A 21347-nucleotide genomic window follows, 5' to 3' on the forward strand; every position below is an offset into this window, starting at 1 on the left:
TCTATGTACTCTCTGGGATGTTTGGTATTGTTCTCCCGGTCTCCCAGTGGACACCCTATTTTATTTTTTTCTCCCATCTCCTGTCTGATGCCCTTTGATAAAGTGGCACTTTGTCTAGTAATGATAAGATGGAGTTTAGTCCCATTAATCAATTTTTCAAGCTTTTAATGTACTTTTACACATAATAATAATCATAGTAGCACTTCTTTTTAATCACAATATACAGCTCCACATCGATGGTACCTTCACACATATGCAAGTCACCCATGCCATGGGCACTGAGGCCCATATCATGACAGATGTTGGCTTTTGCACCTTTCACTGATAACAGTCTGGGTGGCCCTTCTCATCTGTTACAGAAAACTTGAAAACAAGCTGAACTGTGAGCTCATCTGACCACAGCACGTTTCCACATTTTTTGTAACAGCTGTGATGAGCTCAGGCCGAGCATTTCTTGACTTTTTCTGTTTAATAGTTTCAGGTTGTATTCACAGTGGTGGACTGTTAAGTGACAATGGTTTTCTGAAGTATTCCTAAGCCCATGTGACTATATTTATCACAGTGGCATGATGAATTCTCATGCAATGCTGTTTGAGAGCTCAAAGGTCACACACATTTAGCAGTGGTTTCCGGCTTTGCCCTACAAGGATTGTGACTTGAATATTCGTGTAACCTTTTCACTTAAATTTCCCCGTGTCAACTTTTTTGGAGTCTATTGCAGGGATCAAATTCTAAAATGTTTTATATTACAAAATACAATTTAACTACTTTATTTAACTACTTATCAGTTACATAAAAATTCAGGAGCATTAACAAATCACAGCTCCTGCTTATACTGCATTTTACTCAATGCCCCCCACATGCACACACTCACACACACCTAGCTTAGTAATACATCTAGTGTACAGGCAAATAATATTTTAGCTTTAAAAGCTCTTATTTGTATTTGAAAAGAACAAGAGACAGTTGCTGTTCATAGACTTTTATTAATTAAACAAGCACACAAATGGACAAGAAGCACAACGTGATGGTAACACGCTGATCTTAATTACAATTTTGACACATATATATAAGACAAAGCTGAAATACCAGATTGAAAAACACCGTGTTAACATGCAATAAGAGCAGAGAGGAGTGAGGCTGCTTTTACATAGACATTCTTGGCATCAGTCAAAATGAACAGTGTCATCAGTTTGAATGAAAATGATGCATTGAAAGACATACACCAAAGTATGGCCTTGCATCAAAAAAAGTGTGAAAACATGTGATATATGATATATGCGATGTCACTATAATTCAACCCCAACCTAATATTGATCTTCAAGCCTGCTGCTAGTCTGTATGACCTAAAGTTGGGTTACAATATTAGGAACTAAATAACAACCCTTAATTTGCTTCAGCTGTGACGTCACCCAGAGATGTGAAAACTATGGAGCTGCCAAAAGATCTCCAAGACCTTTAACATTCCTAGAGACACGATTAGGATTATTGTACAGAAGTTCTAAACTTATGGCAATGTTATCAGGACAACTAAGAAAACCCTGTGTTACTGCAAAAGACTTACAGTATGACCTGACTAAGGCATGTGAGTGGCAACTATAAGATCACTTAATCAAGTGATGAATCAAACTGTGATGAACCAAACTGGAACTGTTTGGCCACATGAATCAGTGGTTTGTCTAGCACAAGAAAAATAATGCTCATGACCAGAAGAATGCTGTTCCCACAGTGGAGCATGGAAGTGGGTCACTGATGATGTGGGGATGTTTTCCTGCTGCAGGAACTGCTAATCTTGGCCAAGTGACTGGCATTATGGAGTCACAGAAGTATTAACACATTTGAGGAGGAATGTTTTGCCCTGTGTGGTGAAATTAAACCTTGGTGATAATTGGACTATCCAGCTACTTTTAAGTCCACCAAAGCTTGGAATTAGTCCTGGAATATCCTGGGGTTCTCAGTCTCCAGATTTAAATCCAATAGAAAATTTTGGTAAGATTTAAAGTATGCAATTGTTACATGGAAGCCAGCAAATCTCAATGAGCTTTGAGAGGTGAGGTTACAGGTTATCAAGACAAAAAAGATGGTCCATTAACTACTAAGACTGGGGATTGAATAATAGTGCACATGGACAGTTGTCAGAAGAACAAGATGTTTTTCATTTCAACTCGGTTCTGTCAACGTATGTTCTCAAAATTGCTTGAATCCATACGTATTGTTTGTTTACTATTTATTGGATATCGTCATTCAACTCTATACACATCACCATAATTTATTTAAGTGTGAGGGGAAGTTGAATATTTCCAATATATACATATATACACACATAAAGGCATTACCTTACAAGCATCTCTGACTGTAACCCAATTTACATCGTACCGTACATCATATTTTTAATACTAATTAACATGTTTTAGTGATTTGTATGTGGTTGTGGTTTAAAACACAATCTTGCAGATCAACAGGGTTTTTGTCCATTTGAACGCAGCCTAATGGAGAGCCAAATTACTGACAACAGACACTGCAGAATAATGAGTTGTAATGGATTTTACAGTCATGGAATGGAATCTAGATAAAGAGAGAAAAAGACATGGGGTAGACAGACACAGACAGAATCCTTATCCTTAACATAAGAACTGTCTACAAATGCTTTTTTAAAAATGTAATATTTTTACAAAGAACTGATTACAAATTCACAATGATAATTTATATCAAAAATATATCAGTGGGTCGAGGACTACTTGAAATAAAGAGAGGACATACAACAGCAAATATACAGTCTGTATGTGAGTATTTAACAAATTCTTATATACACAGATTTCTGTCCCAACAGAAGTCCTAACACTCACTTAATGAGGAAAGAACATTGTAATGGGGAATCTCTTATTTTCCAAAGGTGGCTAAAATGCTGGCTTCAGTTAAGGGGCAGTCCAAATAATAATGGACTGACTATCACAAACGTGAAGAGGTGCTTACAAAGATCATGCTGCACAAATAGTACCAACCCTTACTCTCAGCTAATAATATATAGATTACATTTATACATCTTCCACCCACTGGCAGGACTTCAGCTACTCCTGGTCACTGTACCCACATCTGAAAACCTGTTTAAACACAAGAACAGAAATCATATAGGTATGCATGGCTTTTTAATCAGGAATTAACAAGACAACTTTATGGAGATGCAGTCAAAAGTTTACATACAAACACAAATAATGTTTGGCAGTGTAAGGACTGCAATGGTTTTTGCAACAGTCCAAGATTCTTTGATGCCAGAGGACATAAAGGCTATGGCATCTGGTTCAGACCAACAGAAGGATTACTGTGGCTCAAACTGCAGATAATTTTAATAATCATTTTAAAGAGAGAAGCCAACAGTCACTCCAAAAAATGTACACAATGAGCTGAAAGCAGCAGGAGCAACAGTTACAGTCAATTACAGTGGTACCTTGTAACTCAACGTCCCCTAAACTCAAAATCTTTGAAACTCAGCGCCCTTTGTCGAGAAATTTGTACCCTTAAACTCAACGTGTTCAGTTTGTTTTTTTAAAAATGTATTTATTAAATTTCTAATTAACAATGAACAGTCACTTTGTTCAGCGCTCGGCTTAAGCGGTGCGATAAAACATTGTCAAAGTGTGAATATGAGACGAAACTGCATTTGTGTGGAATAACTGTCAGATTCACTCTGAAAGCTCCCCATGTATCTGTGTTTAGCTGGATTTTCCTCACTGTATACTTTTAAACTTGTGTTAGCTCAGGGCTCTGAGAAATTGTAAGAACCAGCTTTTTATTTCAGTGTTTTTATATTATATTTCTTTTATTTTCAATGTACAAGTGTCGAAAACAACCTCATTATTTTACATTAGCCTAAACTATATGCAAGTCCATGGGACCATGGAACGCATTAACAGGTTTCCCATACATCCTTATGGGGAAAAAATACCTTGAAACTCAACTCCTTTTAAACTCAGCGCCAGTCCCAGAACCAATTGACGTTGAGTTTCAAGGCACCACTATGTCTTTGTTCCCAGACCCCATGCAAAACTTTTCTTTTCTGCAAACGCTACTGAGTACACAAGGAAAGAATAAATGGAGTAAAATACACAAACTTATTAATATAGAATTTTACAATATATGAAATATAGGAAAACTATCATATAGGAAGAAATGTTTTCATAACTGCATATCTCTGTTCTGAATGAAGATTCAGTATAAATGTCTCACTACGTTCATGTATCTCCAATATGAATACAGATTCTGGAAGAAAATGAAATAAGTGTAAACATTAACCTGTTTAAGGACTATGCTGCCTCTGGACTTTTGAGCCTGTGCCATGATCAGAATCCTCGATGTGGCGTTTCCCAGAGGTCTGAACAGAGCTGGAATTGTGCCCTCGCCCTAGGTAAGACACAAAGACGTGTTAGCTATGCTCATACTAAAGCTTTAGAGCATACTTACAACAAACCACCTTAAAAAAGAAACATATAGGCTTAACTAATACAGCTTTAACATACAGGACAACAATTAGGTGTTTGGATTTAAAGTGGATTTAAAATTAAAATGCTTCAGATGTTTATCCATTTATAAAATCCCTTTAATAAAGCAATGTTCTTATAATAACGTAAAGGGGTCACCACAGTGGTACTGGTCTGCATACCAGACTGGGTTTGTATGCCGGATACCCTTCAAGACGCAACCCTTCTATTTGTGTTCAGGCTTGGGACCGGCACTGAAAGCGCCCAGTGGCTGGGCTGTTTTGGCCATTTCCACCCCCACTCTTGGACATTAGCCAATCATGTCAGTGCAGACAATAGCACGCTAAAATTAAAATTAGAACCCCGAATCAGACTTTATTGCTGCACCAACCTAGGGCCTTTAGATTTTCATAAAAATAGCACTGAAATATTATGAACAGTGGTGTAAAAAGGAAAAAAAAATACAAGAATAAAAGACACCACACAAAAGGGTAATTTATCAGAGAGAAAACCACTGCTGACCAAGAAAAACAAGTGCTAGCATGACATCTGGCAAAAAAAAAAAATCTCCAAACCTTTCAGAATAATTTTGTGTAGATAGACCAATTATAAAAGAAACTTTTTGAATAAGGATCTTGTTAGGTATAGTAATTCCATAGTAAGAATATTGTACCAAGTAAAACACGAATGGGGAAATATATCTTTGTGGCTACTACATCATAACTCTGATGACGATTGCTGTTACTGAGGACATGATGAATTCCATTCTAAAAAATATTTAAGAAAGTTAAATTTCTCTGCTAAAACTAGGTGACAGTCATACAAGTCATACAGCAAGACAATGATCAAAAACACAAAAACAGGGAAACAGCTTAAAAGAATCAGAAAGCTAAAGTAAATTTTAAACATTCTGCAAATAAGAGAGGGCAGAACAGTGATCAAGACAAATAGCAAAGTGTTAAATTACACTCATTGAGTTTATTCAAATTGGGACAGTGAAAAAAAGAGAAGAAGGAAAAGACAATAATCTTTGTGCACTATGAGGGCCTCTGCTGGTTGCAGAACACCCACACTAGCCAATGATGGCTCCAGGCCACCACCGGCCTTCGCCGAAATGTGCGATTAATCCAGGATGCATCTTTACACTGACCAGCAACAGATTCTTACAAACAGCCTCAGTACATATGGGAACAATGTGGCAAGAAGGTTTTTACCCCAGCCAGGCCAGTTGCACTACCAAGACTCACACCGGAGACTCAGGTAAAATGTATTGTGTTTTTAGGTTCCCCATGTACAGTATAATGATGTTTTAGTTTCTAAGCAGTAATTGAACTCAAGTAATTTCATTTTTATTTAGTTTTTAAAGGAGAAGAATCATATTTAGCTATTTATCATTTTCATGATTTACCACCACTTTATCCTGGCCAGGGTTGTAAAAATCAGCCAATCAATAGAAACTGTTCATTTAAAATTCACTTGTTTCAACCAAACCTGTGCATAAGACTGCATATGATTATGTGTATCTGCATTTACCATGTTGTGTGCTGCTGCTTGGTTGTGTCTCTCCTTTAGGGTACATCATCACACTACTGTTCCACTCCCTCTGAGGAATGGCAGGCATCTGGAACCCTACAGTCAAGCAAAGTGTTGTCTAAGAACCTTTAAGTTTCTACAAAGCTTCAAGCTTGCTAACCAAAAAATCCTGAAATCTTTCAGCTTTAACAAGGTTAATGTGTAGCACACACTGCTAGTCCAGTAACCTATAGCTAACATACATTAAAATGTTTGTGCTTAAATATGCTGATACATGTTGACTTAATCTGCATTACATATGCAGTAAAATACTAAAACCACGTAGTGTTATGTAACATTAAGTAACAGTATCAGGTCTGGGCTTACCAGATGATAAAGCAGCCTCCTGGATCCCATCTGCTGCAGGCATTCCCATCATGCTTGAGTTTTCCCCATTGCCATTGGGGCTGGATGGCACCATAGCCAGTAATCCTAAAAGAGCCAGGACTCAGTTATGGGATTTATGTTTATGATCTACTTATTTCATTATTGATTAAAAAAATATATATTGTTTAGCAAATTAAAAATGGAACAGTTTTGAACAGTGTATGCATATATTCTCTAGACATTAACGTATGAGCATGCAAATACAAGCAAAAGACAAACAGCTCATTTTGTTTATTTTTTTTCTTGTAATACATCAACCCACACCTGCCAACCCAAACTAAACAACCCAAAAAAATCCCATGGGTAAAGCAACATTGTACAATATGGTCCTTACCCAGTCCACGGTAACAGGACAGCTGCTGGTAGATCTGTTTCATACGTTCTATGTTGAGACGGCTGGCCTCAGCATGATGCACCATGGGCTTGGGGTAGTGCACACCGATCACACATTTGGCCGACTTCTGCACACTTTCTGGAGCATTCCAGGGGTCATAGATGTATTTGGCAGGAAATCCCCTCAGGACAGGTAAGTATCGCCTACATAACAGTCTCATTGTCATTTCCTTTTTATTTCATAAAGGACTATTTCCAGTGCCATGGTGTAAAAACTGGTATTGGAACTTACCGTATGTAGTCACCGTTGGGGTCTGTGCGGCGGCCAAAACCCACTGGGCAGTAGCAGTGAAAAAACTGCTGAAAAAAAGAACTGCAGGACAACCACATCCAGCTGCCTGCATTTACACTCCAGTCTGCATCTAGTAACAGCTCCTCAAACACCTTGAGTGAGCAAGGGAGAGAGAACACAACCACATTCTGTTACAAGCACGTACACATACTGTATAGGATTGTTATGATGAGACACCTACTGGCTAAATCATAAACTACATTCTACATTTACTACATGCAATTAAATAAATACGCTTGTGTAAGATTGATTTCATTTTCAAGTTCTACCACAGCTTTATCCTGGTCAGGGTCACAGTGTGTCAAATTTCCCAATCCATCGCAGGTCTCAGCCACCCCTCAGAGAGCCAATTACGTCTGTATATAGCTGCCCGACTGGCCAATTAGCAATGCTGGGGATTCGAAGCCTGGATTCCAGTGGTAGTGGGCTATTGTAATTAAGACCTACACCCCAGCACCTTGTGTGAGATACTTTACAATTATACTTTACCACTCTTTTTACCACACAAAGCCATATTTTAATGTGTCAATTTATTCAAAATTACAATTGTGAATTTGAGGACTGATGCTGGGTAAGAAGCCTTGCTTGTAACCAGTGTGTGTTGAATTGGTTGAGGCTAGGGTTCCCTTATGGCATTGTGCACAGGGGCACAGTTGAAAGGGCCTTTTGCAAACTGTTGCCAAAAAGTTGAAACCAAATAATTTTATACCCCTTAGAAACTTGTGGTTGAAACACCTAAATCCTTTAATTAGAAGGAAAGTCCAGATACCTTTGGTACATCACATAACTGATTGTTTTTATAATAGAAACATAAATTATATGTAAGTTTGTGTAGTGACAAATGACATTCAACTAATAAAAACAGGTTAAATTAAAATAAAATTCTGTTTCATTCATCCTTTGCAGTGCCCCTGCTTTAGAACCCTCTGGTGGCACAAGCTTTCGTGTAGCTCGTATTGATCGACTTCTCAAAACTCAGGGAAGACAGACATTATGTATTTTCTCTGTTCTTCTGTTCTACCTAGAGCGCCACAGTGGATTGGCATCCTGTCTAAGGTGTGTTACTGCATAACGCAGAGTGATTCTGTGAAAACTAGACCCACTGTGACTAGTTCATAAAGCCTAAATGCTATAGAGTTTAAAAGATTGCCAGGCTAAACGAATCAACTTAAAGTAGTAAACAACAGAGCAATGTTTAGGCCATGTTACCTTCATGCCCTCCTCCCAGCTGATCCACAGATCACCTCGAGTTAAGAAGCAGGCTACGGCATGGCGAGCTAGGTGATGGATCCAGCCCTCCTGCCTCAGCTGAGTCATGATGGCATCAATCCAAGGGAAGCCCGTCCTGCCCTCGGCCCACTTAGCCAGGGCCTCGGGATTACGGTCCCATGGGATCTGCACGCAGATGGGGTTGCCCTCCATCTTGTCGAAGCGTGGGTTGTTGGTGGCAGCTGTGTAGAAGAACTCACGCCACAGAAGCTGGCCATAGAGCGAGAGAGGAGGCGTGCTGTTTTTCTTCACCTTAATGATGTAAAGATAAAGAGCATCAGGATCAGTGTAGTTCCAGGGCATTATCAACAGTTTAGCAATTTAAATATAGAGTTGAAGTTGAACAATAATGTTATGATGATCAACAAACATTATAAAAGAACTTAAAAATGTTACTGACTTGCAATTTCTCATCAGTGGTTATCATTGACTCTGTGCTATAGGACCAGTTTGACTGCCTTTATTAAACAGTACATGGAGCAGTCACCCTTTAGCCAAAACAGGCATTTCATGCTAAGTAAATTTGTGTCAAAGATGGGATGTAATCCAAGAAGCACCAAAATACCCAGGTCTATGTTTATTTATTTTTTAGGATTTTAACGTCATGTTTTACACCTTTTGGTTACATTCATCACATAAACGGTAGTACACAAGATTCATCAATAAGTCTTTAATGTCAAACACAGTCACAGACAATTTTGTATCTCCAATTCACCTCACTTGCATATCTTTGGTCCTGGAGGAAACCCACACAGACATGGAGAGAACATGCAAACTACACAAAAAGGATCCGGATTGCTCCACATGGGAATCGAACCCAGGCCTCCCATCGTTCCGCCCTAGGAGCAGCAACAGGTGGTAAAACCCAAGTGCCAAAGTGGCAAATGTGTGAGGTGAGTCACGCTCAAGGCAGCGCTGTGGCAAGGTAAGCGGCACCTCCTGTCTCCATATGAAACAATGGCACAGCCAGTGCAAAACCAGTTCTGTCGCATATCATGTGACTGCAGTCTTAGAGTGTAACTGCTTACGTTTTGTATTGTTGTATTTTAATCAATTACGTCATCAGCTTTTCAGTTCCTGTGTTAAAGCAAAGTGAACTGTCACACTTTTTGCATGATTTGCAGATGTTACAGAGGAGTTGGATTCTGATGAGGTTAATGAGCACTTATATTAACTCAACTGTCCTGTCCTCGTTTAGAACTATGAGTCTCTCTTCCAGTGAGAAGTGTGTGATTTATAATGCAAGCATTCACCTTTCTGTACAGGTCAGTAAGTTTGAAGTAGAAGAGTCGACACGAGAGGCAACCAAACCTCAAGTAGGGGCTGAGGCCAGTGGGACTGGCCAGCAGGGAGTTGGCATTCATTCTGGGACGCTCAAAGTTAGCCACCCATGCCTGGAAAACATAGGTTAATTCATTGATAGGAGTCTACAATGAACATCTTTGGTATTTTGTCGACTCAGTGATGAAAATGCAAATGCAGCCAAAAATAATGAGATCAAAATTTTAAAAATCTGACCTTTCTCTCCAGATGCCTCTCCAGGCGTGTCAGAGCCTCAGTCTCTCCTCCGGGCCAAACAGCTGAGGACAGCCCCTCAGTGTCAAATCCTGAATACAGCAAAAAACGACAGCAACACATTGAATGTTTTCATTTTCTATCATGTATTTGGCATTTTGCATCATGTGTTCCTTAGAGGGGTGTAAATAAAATTAGCTTTCAATCTGAGGAGAGAAAAAAATCAGTCCAAGACTAGTGGCACTTTTTGACAGAAGTCAAAGGTTTACACAGGGGTGTAAATAAAAAGAAATGTAATCCTCAAATGGCTAGTAACAAATTAAGAAGGGAATTGACAACATCTAATTGAGTCCTTGATTTATTTCATCAATGTTGGTGGGTCTGAGACAAAACTGAGTTCACCTGTGCTGCAATTTCCAATGAAGGCTAAATACATACACCAACTAGGCATACCATTATGACCACTGACAGGTGAAGTGAATAACACTGATTATCTCTTCATCATGACACCTGTGAGTGGGTGGAATATATTAGGCAGCAAGTGAACACTTTATCCTCAGAGTTGATGTGTTAGAAGCAGGAAAAATGGGCAGCGTAAGGATTTGAGTGAGTTTGACAAGGGCCAACTTGTGATGGCTAGACCAGGGGTTTTCACCATTTTTGGGCATGCACCCTTCTTTTGGGCATGCACCCTTCCCCCCCCCCCCCCCCCCCCCCCCCCTACTCGAATTTACGTCTCAACCCCCCCCCCCCCCCCCCCCCCCCCCCCCGCTTCGTCAGCCATCATACAGAAACCATTGCAAAAGCTCTTGACAACCTAAAATAACATAATTAATATTGTGCACATAATACATACAATGCAATTTTGCCTATTGAAATATTTACTTATAAAAAGATAATACAGCCCGATCCCATCTGAGCCGATTCTGTGAGCTCGTTATATAAATTCAGGGTTCACTTTCGTAAATCGTAAGCGTTTCTTGCTTTTGATGTAGATGAGAGCAGAAAACGTTACAGAGCCAAGCAGAGGCAAAAGTACATCAGTTACTAAGTTCGTTAGTTCAGGATCATCTGCTCTGACTGACATAAAACTTTTAGCTCCACAGGCAGAACGAGTCTGACTCGGTTACTGGTCTGTGGTAATAACCAGTTTAATTAAGCCTGAGCTTTTTAAGGTAAGAGAGTCACACAGAATGTTCTGTAGTAGCTGGTATTTATTTAAAACAGCGACATTCATTAATAACAGTAAACACGGAGAGATGACTGAGAAAAGAAACTTACGATTCGCATAAAATGAATCAACTCCTGATTCACTTATGTCGATACTGTGAACAGACCATCTCTCTTAAAAACACACGTTGTTGCTTTTGTCACCGTCGTTGCTTTTGTCACCGGTTTATCTTCAATGCTAGCCCTATTTTTAAGGGTTTTTTCAGACTGAACTGGATAACATTAAACGTGTGTGTGTGTGTGGTCAGTTAGACTAATCAAATATGTCTCCTGTGGGTGAAAAAGGAATTGCTTTAGTTTTAGAAGTAAAAAAAAATCTCGTAATGCCACGCCCCCCTGGTCAGGCACTCGCGCCCCCCCAGACGGGTACTCGCCCCACAGGTTGAAAACCCCTGGGCTAGACGACTGGGTCAGAGCATCTCCAAAACTGCAGCTTTTGTGGGGTGTTCCAGGTCTGCAGTGATCAGTATCAATCAAAAATGGTCCAAGGAAGGAACAGTGGCGACAGGGTCATGGGCGGCCAAGGCTCATTGATGCACGTGGGGAGCGAAGGCTGGCCCGTGTGGGGCAGACGAGCTACTGTAGCTCAAATTGCTGAAGAAGTTAATGCTGGTTCTGATAGAAAGGTGTCAGAATACACCGTGCATCACAGTTTGTTGCGTATGGGGCAGCAAAAGGGGGACCAACACAATATTAGGAAGGTGGTCATAATGTTATGCCTGATCGGTGTATGCTCTGGTACACCACTGGCCAAACTATTTATTGCTGCTTGACTGCTTGTCTGTCTGCTGGGCAAAACAAGCTGTTAACACCAGAATTTCTATTATGGGCTCTTATGTGGTGTGTGTAATTCATCACAGCTCCACAAGGAAAGGAATTGACCATAAAGGACAAAACCAAATAGCAAAGTTTCACTAAGATGGATACATGAACACTGCTAAGCTACTAAACATAAGCTAAAACACAGTGACAGCAGTTATTAGGAAGTCAGGCACGACACACTACAAGTAACCTAAGGCGCAGTGGCCGTCTCGAAAAGATGACAAAATGCAGTTCGCTATTTACACCATCTTGCACTAAAGTGCTTCTAGCTTAGCACAGGACTTTTCCACAAACATTCAACCTATATAGATGGCAACCAAGAGGAAAGCCGTTACTAACAACTCGCCAAAACCCTGCAAGATTAAAAAACATGAAAAGAAGCCTGCACATTCTCCGGTCATATGAAACTAAAATAAACCCGTTTGGATTAGATGGAGTTCAGCATGTTTGGCATGGACCTGCCCAGGACTATCACAATGACTGTATAGTACCAACTGTAAAACATGAAGGAGGTAGTGTGTTAATATGGGGCTGTATTAGTTCAGAGAGTGTAAGAGAGATGACATTTATAGCTGGCATCTTGAATGTTACTGTGTACACCAAAATACTAAATGAAAAGATGATTCCCACTCTCAAAACACTCAGCAATACACACACATACATAGAAATCAACATTCATAACACTAACTATGTTTGTGTGCAAGTCTGGTAGCAGCAAAGAAGTGGTACATTTATTAGGTCAGAGTTTGGAAACTGTATAGACGCATCTACAAGTCTGTTCAAGGTCCCTTACATGTTACTGCACTCGCATTTTCTTGCATGAACTGATGACAAGTGCACAAGGGTCAAGAAAAAGGACACGAACAAAAAAGGGGAGCCTTAAAGTGAGAGACCCACCAAGCTCCTCCAGGGAGGGAACCCCAAACTTCTCATCATGGTCATCAGAAAGAGGCGTTTCACAGGAACCCATGATTTCTGCTGTGATTGCCTCAGTCGGAGTCTCGACCGCCTCCATCCTGCTGATGAGGGCCTGGAAGCGCTTGTAGGTGAGTGGAGACTGGCCGCCATTCAGCTCTATGATCCTGAAACAGAGAAGCAAAAGCAAAGAGGAGAGTGAGGTAACAACAAAAATAGACTGGATTGTATTTAAAATCCTGTATAAAAAAGGGTTTGGTCGTTTCTTGTTAAGGCAGCAGTGAGATTAGAGAAAATGAGAGGAGGAGGAGGCGTACTGGAGGAGTACATACCTGTCAAGATCATAAAGCGTGTGGGAGATGCGTACGGTCACCTCCACTCCGGCTTCACTGGCCAGCTTCTTAATAGCTGCATCTCGTTCCTTACCAAATGGCTCAGAGTCATATTCATAAGACAGTCGAGTGATGTTCCACTCCTGAAGGTGGTCCAAAAGATTATGATTAGCAGGAAGAAGAAACGCTTTGCGTACACCTTGTACAATTTTTGAATTGCTAAAATAACATACAATTCTTTATAAGATTGCAGTTGTGTATATGATAAATGAAGGTATTCCATCTCCCCTAGATCATCTTATTTCATATTAAATATCTGAGTATTATGGTAAAGGCCTCACACTGCCAAAAATAAACTTTAAAACTCACCAAACCAAATTTAATATCTACTGTGTATTTCTACCAGCCAAAAGTTAAATGTAATTCTAGTTAAGTCAAGTCAAAACTTTTTTATTAGAAATTAATAAAATACCATTTAACTCAAAGTGTGAAAGAAGAAAAGTTGATATGTTACAAATTTACATTCAAATTTCATAAATTCATTAAAATGAAATAAGTTAAAGCTAAAAGAGTGAAAGGTTCTGGCACCTTGAACAGTCTGGGAAAGACATCTGTAGGCTGTCCTCTTATTACAAACAAACGAGAGTTAAGTTTGCGTAGGCTAGTATCCAGGTCTTCCAGACACTGTAACAAGAACCTGTAAAATACAAAAGTCCAAATTAATACTAATTAATTACATTATTTTATACGCTGCACAAGTTTGTTTGGTTTTTATAACGCCTTGTTAAATCTGGCGAGTTATTTTCAAGGCAGGATCGGTTTTTAGTATGGAAACTTTGTATTAGTTCAATGACTTTTTGGGTAAATAAACAAGTCCTTAAGTTTGTATTTGTAAGAAAGTTTCTGATGTTTTGTCATTATTACAATGCTAGTAACAAAAATGTTAAAGAAAATATATTTAATATTCGAATGATACCAGGTCAATGTGCATCTTCCATTCTTTGTTTTAAAATGATTTCTATGCCTAAGCTTTACTGTTTCTAAATTCTTTGTATATGTTGTATCAGTGGGGATAATCTCATAAATCCTTTGCTATTCAACCATAAAAAACTGTCAGCAAAATAAAACCTTGTTTGCATAAAAGAAAATCTTAATTCTTTAAATAGATGTCCAGCACTGCCTATTAAAGACCAGGAGAGTCTTTCCTCCTAAAAATTATATATTCATAAAATAATAAAATAACAGAGCCATCAGTTTGTATCATTAACATAATGACTACTAATTACATCTGAACCTTGTATTTTACCTGAAACAGGATTTAAATTATACATAGGCTTGTGTTAATGGAATATTCTGCTGTTTACTGAACACAAGAGCTCCATTACAGGAGAACATTATCCATTATGTAACATTGTTTTTGTACTGATTTTCCTAGAACGGATCTCTACTGGAAGCTAATTGAAATGTGTTTTAGGTTTTGCTCTGTGAAATGTCAACTAAAGAGCAAAAAATTATTTTCCATTAGGTACCACCGGAAATCCCCCCAATGTAGGCATACTACCCAGTTGTATCTCTCCTCCACTGCTGCAGATCCCTTCTCTGGCCGAGGGGGCTGTACCTAACACATGCTTCTCAGACACTTGTGCAGTTGCTAACTGTACAAGGTGGTTTCATACAGTCATCAGTACCACCTGTCTATGTGCAGACACAACCAGCCAGCCAGAGGTCATAAATGCAGCAGTGATGAGGAATTCCTCCGGCTTTTCCACCCAGCTGGCCGATAACAAAGCTGAGATTCCAACTCGGGAGCTTGAAATCTCAGCACTGGTGGGCTGACGTGTTTTATCACTGCGACACCCGAGTGCCCTGAAGGAGTTATTTTAACAATACTGAACTCCTTTTAAGTTTTATAAAGCAGTATCTTTTCTCAGGGAACTCAGGAAAGCAGATGTTAATAATTATTTAAATAACAGATAACCAACAAATAAACAAGTGTTAGATTAATGCTATCAATTAAAAAAAAATCTATTATTTTAGATTGGCATATCTTGCTTGTTATCTTATAGTCACATCTGTTTGCAAGAAAACACAACATGATGCTGTAGATTACCTAGTTACCACTAGAGCCCAAATAAAGGTTAATTGGTATAGAAAATGCAGGCAGTTATTATTACTGATTACATCAAGCTTTACTGTTAAGGTTTGGCTGCAGGGAAAAGACCATCACCTAACAATATTGAAATGGTATCCCATGACCACAATCAAACATCAAACTGCAAACCAAAGCCTTTGTTACACACTAAATAATCACTGTTTTTCCAGTTGAAAATCGTAACAGACTTTAATGGGATTTCTAATACTAATAAGGCATAATTTACCTTGGTATAATATTAATATTTAAGTCAAAAGTTAACATACACTTGTACAAAACAAGCATGTATTCATGGTTTTAGGATTTCAATCATTTATGTAACTTTGTAATTTTTTCTTTCTTTCTTTTTTTCTGTTCCCCTAATCTGATCAAGAAGAGCCGAATCGCCACACGCCTCCTCCAACACGTGTCTGGCAGGTGATAAGAAGCGATTACAAATTAGTGTTGCACTAGGGTTCCAACACAGCCATATCACTTGTGGGTTTAAACATTCAGCAGTGGTGTGTTAGCATGTTAGATCACAGGGCTACAACCCTATTTGTTTTTTGTTTTTTTGTTTTTTTACACATCTTAATGGCTAGTCTGTTCAGCCATCCTCCAGTGAGTGTAGAACATGTTGCCCACATTAAGAGAAAATCTGCCTACTTGTCAAGTTAGGTCTTCAGATAAAAAAAAAAAACATTGATGAGAATAATAGCTGTTGCCAGGTAACAGTTCCATAGCAGCTTGTATTATTCTGGTAATAACTGGGCAGTTTCAAACATGGTGGGTGTGAAAGCATAATGGTCAAATAGGCACAAATACAAGAAGCAATCCTACTAAATACAATAGTGCAGTTAGGTCAGAGGTTTCAACATTTTTGGATCTGCCCATTTTGACTTTTACAAGAGTGAAAGCTGTTATGAAAACAAGAGGGTTGGGTCATATTAATGCTCATGTTTTTGGAATCTGATTATTAACAAGCTTAGCTTTCATTATCAGGACCAGGTTTTCATCCATTCTGGGTCTTTATTTTCTTTATTGGGAGGACCAATAAAGCTTAAACATAATTGCCTGAACAACTCAACCACTTCTATGGTCTATTAGAAAAATAACAGTATATTTGTGAAGCTAGAAGAACTTGTCTCCACCCCCACACAGACCTACAACCACTGCAACTACGCAGCCCTGTACGCAGAAGGGATCAAGTGCACTGTGTGTCATAACACAATCACCTCATCACCATCACCAGTTTTAACATTATCTGCGATTTGAGCGCCAAGTGCCATTTCTGTACTGTTGCTGGCACTGTTTCACTGTATTTGTCAGAGGAGAACCGTTCCAAAATATTCTAAAAATTGATATACATAGTATATAATATAATAAATGATGAGTTTTAGTTGTATCTACTCACAATTTGAGAATACATACAAATTTAAGCCAATACATCCTTCATACCTGTCTATTCAATTTGTTTTGGAATGTGGAGAATGAAATTAAAGAAGACCCCTTGCCGTCCCTCTGTTGTTGCTAAAAAGAATGTTGTGGTGCGAGTTGGTCCAGTCCTACATTTTTAGGAAGCCAACCAATTGGAATTTAATAAAAGACCAATGTCAAATTGTCATTAAAACTGACCAATTATATCGTCCCTTTAAATGAATAGACTTTTTTATTACCTGACAGGGCATGACTGTCGTGTGTTCTGAACACACGAAAAGGAACTTTGTGTGATTGTTCTATTTTCATCTTCATTTTTGTTTCTTTATATCCCTAATGGAAGTAATGAAATATATACATTCTCTTTGTAAAGAACACAAGCCAAGGTACGTTTTTGTATTTCTTTTCTTTGTATTTCTGATCCATGATTTACCACACACTTTTATTTTGCAATAAAAACAAAGCATTATCAAATATTAAACTTTTGAGTTTTTTGCTCCTTGATTTGAAACAAAATGGGCAGTATAAGTGTAACTGTGATTTGTTTTTGTATAAAATTTTCATACAAATACAGCCTTGCAATATTACAAAAATAATTACTATACTTTATCAGAATGTACTTCTTTAGTTTTTAACAAATAAAATAACCTATAAATATTTAAATTGCTAAAAAGTAGCCATTCTGAGCATTTATGATACAGTCTCAGGGGAGGATCTATTTGTATTATCTATATTTCACAACAAACTTAGACTTCTTTCAGTCAGTAATGATGTATTATTCATATAATAGCAGCAAAACAACATTAAACTCATTTGTACAGAAAAAAGACCTGAAAAGCTTTACAAACTATAGACTAAAGCTGTCTCAGTACTAAAATTAGGGGATTTTTTTCAATTTTCAATACTAATACTTTAGTTTAAAGAGAACGAAAGTCAATGAAATTAATTTAATTGCATTTTGGCAATTCGCTAGTGGGTGTTCTTAGATTCAGACAGTTAAATGGGATTGTGGTGCTTAATAAAAGCTGCACTATTAATTTTTGAACTTGGCAACTTTCTGCCTATTATAAAGATTTGTAATGACCCTTGTACAAATAAATCTGCCTGCTTTGACTTTTTATACTGGTTAGGGTCACAGACACAGTAGGACTACATCCCGGACAGTTCATAGCGAGGTTTTTAAAAATGAACATGACATGTGTTTTCAGTTTAATGGCTAGAATGGTAAAGTTCTTAATCTTTTACATTAGAAAAGAATACATATTTTTAATTAAACTACTTTGAAACAGATTATAAATACATTCACAATAACAAGTTTGCACCTCTTTATATGGATCTCACTACCAAAACAAATGTGCACCAAGTTTCCAAACTAAAATTACACATCTGAGCACTACCCAATTAGTGAAATGCATATGCGCACACACACAAGTACAGTACAATCCTAAAGTTTGTTTAAAACGTGTTTTAAGAAAGTAAAGCACATGAGGATATCAGTACTTCAGACATGTTTCTAGTCCTTCACAGTGGGGTAGGACATATGAGTAGACACTGCAGTGTGAGGGAAGATAAATAGTTCACAAAAAGAAACAGTCATTACATAATTTCTAGTACTGTTGTAGCTTCATGACACACTAACCCACTTATATAACGTGTACAGTAGAAACCTCGTGACAGAAGAATCATACAGACAATTATAGAATTATGCAGTAAATTATGGCTAGTGCAAAATGACTATTATAAAACGGATAGTTCCGGTCCTAAAATCTGATTGGCTGAGCCGCGTTCGAAGCCGTTGTAAAATCCCCGATAAACGCACACCTATGACCACCTCACATCATTCCATATTAATACGCCACTGAAAAGAAAAAATTAATGTTATTTTCGCCCTCATGTTGCCTAGCAACACTGTTAATCGAACTATTTTGCATCGCGGAAGAATGCTTTATTGTAAGTTTACACACAATAAATACATTTATGAATTAAACATTGTTGTATTTATTATATTTTATGTTGACCTCCGTTTTATAAAAGCAATAAGCCACTCGAGACCGTGCATTACTGTTATGATTTTAGCACAGGGAAAGAAGTTTTAGGCACTCCGCTTCGCGTCTTCTAAGATCTGGCATATACATATTTATTATCTTTGACCACAATAGTCTTCTTACTATATGCTAGAGAATGTATTCAATATTATTACATGCTACATTACTATATGCTTGAGAATGCATCCTTTCACTTTACATTAACTGTTCACCCTTGAGCCTGGGGGAACAGTTAGTGTAAAATCCAAGTTAAATCACAGGCAATTTAGCAATGACTTAGCATTTTAGCCCTAACCTGATACATGTTTTCTAAACTGGACGTTTGGTGCCTTACTGAACTTTTGGGGTTTTTTTTAAGCAAAATGGGCAGTATGAATGTAATTGTGCTAGTGACACACTCACTGCCTCTCAGGATGGATTCAGAAAAGCTCTTTATTACAAGTAACAGGATTTGACAAGGCACAAATGCAGGTGGACATATCAGTTTGTGCATGGCAAGGTGGCGCAGCAGACGTTCAGGGTTAGGGGTAGGAAAGTCGGATCATAGGTCCTCATAACTGGTACAACTGTGGCCCCTGCTGGCTGACTGATGGTGCCTGCACAGGGCTGAGGAATAATGCTGATGGGGGTGTGACCCTCTGTACACAGCGTCTATTAGTGTATGAACTCGACTCCTGCAGGTGAAAAATGCACTATCTGTACTGACTGTGCGTACCGGAGGGGGCGCAAGTCAGTTGAGAGGCGTCCTCAGTCAGCGGTGAAGGGTCAAATCAGCATAAAGGATGCAATCAGGGTAATTGGACACGACTAGAATAGGGGAGAAAATTGGGGGGAAAATTGGGGAAAAAATAGATAATAATAATAATAAAAAACAACAACACATTTTATCAGCATACATCAGCCATGGCCCATTCTGAGATGATCCTGACCATACCTCATCATATATTGGAAAGAACTTTTATCTTTATTTCCAAAGTTTTATATTATAAATGCCATGTTTAATACATGAACTGTATTTATTAGTAAAACCACTAGCATTAGTTTTATTTACCTTAAAACAACTGCTGTGAGGAGCCCTTTTAAGAGCCTTTTCCATAATTCACTTTGGTTACATTCATGACAGAAACAGTAGTTACTCATTACACAAGATTCATCAGTTCACGAATTTAAGATCAAACACAGTCATGGACAATTTAGTGTCTCCAATTCACCTCACTTGCATGTCTTTGGACTGTGGAAGGAAACCGGAGCGCCCAGAGGAAATCCACGCAGACATGAGGAGAACATGCAAACTCCACACAGAAAGTTTGTTTGTTTGTTTATTAGGATTTTAACGTCAAGTTTTACACTTTGGTTACATTCATGACAGAAACGGTAGTTACTCATTACACAAGATTCATCACTACACAAGGTTATATAGAACACAGTCATGGACAATTTTGTATCTCCAATTTACCTCACTTGCATGTCTTTGGACAGTGGGAGGAAAGCGGAGCACCGGAGGAAACCCATGCGGACACAGGGAGAACATGCAAACTCCACACAGAAAGGACCCGCACTGTCCCACCTAGGGATCGAACCCAGGACCTTCTGACTGTGAGGCGACAGTACTACCCACTGAGCCACTAAAAGTCCCTATAAAAAGCCCCTTTTTGAAAAACTGATTCGTTTGGAATAGACCTGAGCCACAGTAAAAAAAACAAAAGCATGTTGTGGACATACCTCCACCGGTTGATTCCGACGTTGGACGAGCCTGCAAACCAGGGATCAAGGATGTAGACACAGCGTACAGTATCCGCTCCCCGCATGGACTCTTTGAGGGCAGGATTGTCGTGGAGCCGCAAGCCCTTCCTAAACCAGTGAACTGTATTTACGACCATTACTTCACCGGACAAGCCTTTGTAACCTTTGTAATACTTTGAGTCCGATTGTTGTGGCAGTCTGTGTTGTTTTTAGGTTCAGCAAAAATACCAAGTCTTATTCTTAGGATATCTGATATGCGAAAAAAACTCAAAAACTGGAGAAACTGTTTGGTTTAAACAAAAATTATCCTTGTTCTAACAAAACTTTTTTCATCCTGCCAAAGGATTTAAACCCCCCGCCACAGATGAATCGTTTGGCCAGCCGTGCAGCCGATACACGACGGACTTTAGGACCTGGATTTCCACAGCAATTCCCTGTTGTATAACTTGTTTTTTTCGGTAAATGTAAAAATATGAATCAAAGCAAAACTAAGACAATTTAAACAAGCAGATAAACAAACAGATTAATATACAGTGCGAATTAAGTTGTCTGAATTCTCACGCTTTCTTTTCTCCAGCTGAATTCACCGCACACGCACAACTGTAACGGTTATGTAAATACTATTATTCACAAAGATCTCAGCAGCGACACTCCGCACACCTACAGCCGATCTCAATCAGATTACAAACAACATAACCCGTCATCCGATCGATTTCTGCATTTTCTGCTGTATTTAATCCAGTAATATCAGTTCTTTAATTCGATCTCGCACTGTAGCTACGGCTCACT

General features: G+C 38.6%; 1 protein-coding gene across 1 annotated transcript; it reads right to left on the bottom strand.

Annotated features, from left to right (window-relative positions):
* Positions 1-966: 966 nt before the first annotated feature.
* cry1a (cryptochrome circadian regulator 1a) lies at positions 967-21074 on the bottom strand. Its single transcript, XM_062995826.1, has 13 exons — positions 20538-21074; positions 13791-13899; positions 13203-13345; positions 12853-13037; positions 9907-9995; positions 9642-9782; positions 8329-8640; positions 7060-7211; positions 6769-6971; positions 6375-6479; positions 6009-6104; positions 4291-4398; positions 967-3101 (listed from the first exon to the last, which is right to left on the bottom strand). The coding sequence occupies exons 1-12, from the start codon at positions 20693-20695 to the stop codon at positions 4295-4297; spliced, it is 1797 nt and encodes a 598-aa protein (XP_062851896.1). The 5' UTR covers positions 20696-21074; the 3' UTR covers positions 967-3101; positions 4291-4294.
* Positions 21075-21347: the final 273 nt, after the last annotated feature.

This window comes from Trichomycterus rosablanca, chromosome 1 (genome assembly GCF_030014385.1).
Source record: "Trichomycterus rosablanca isolate fTriRos1 chromosome 1, fTriRos1.hap1, whole genome shotgun sequence".
Classification (NCBI taxonomy): domain Eukaryota; kingdom Metazoa; phylum Chordata; class Actinopteri; order Siluriformes; family Trichomycteridae; genus Trichomycterus; species Trichomycterus rosablanca.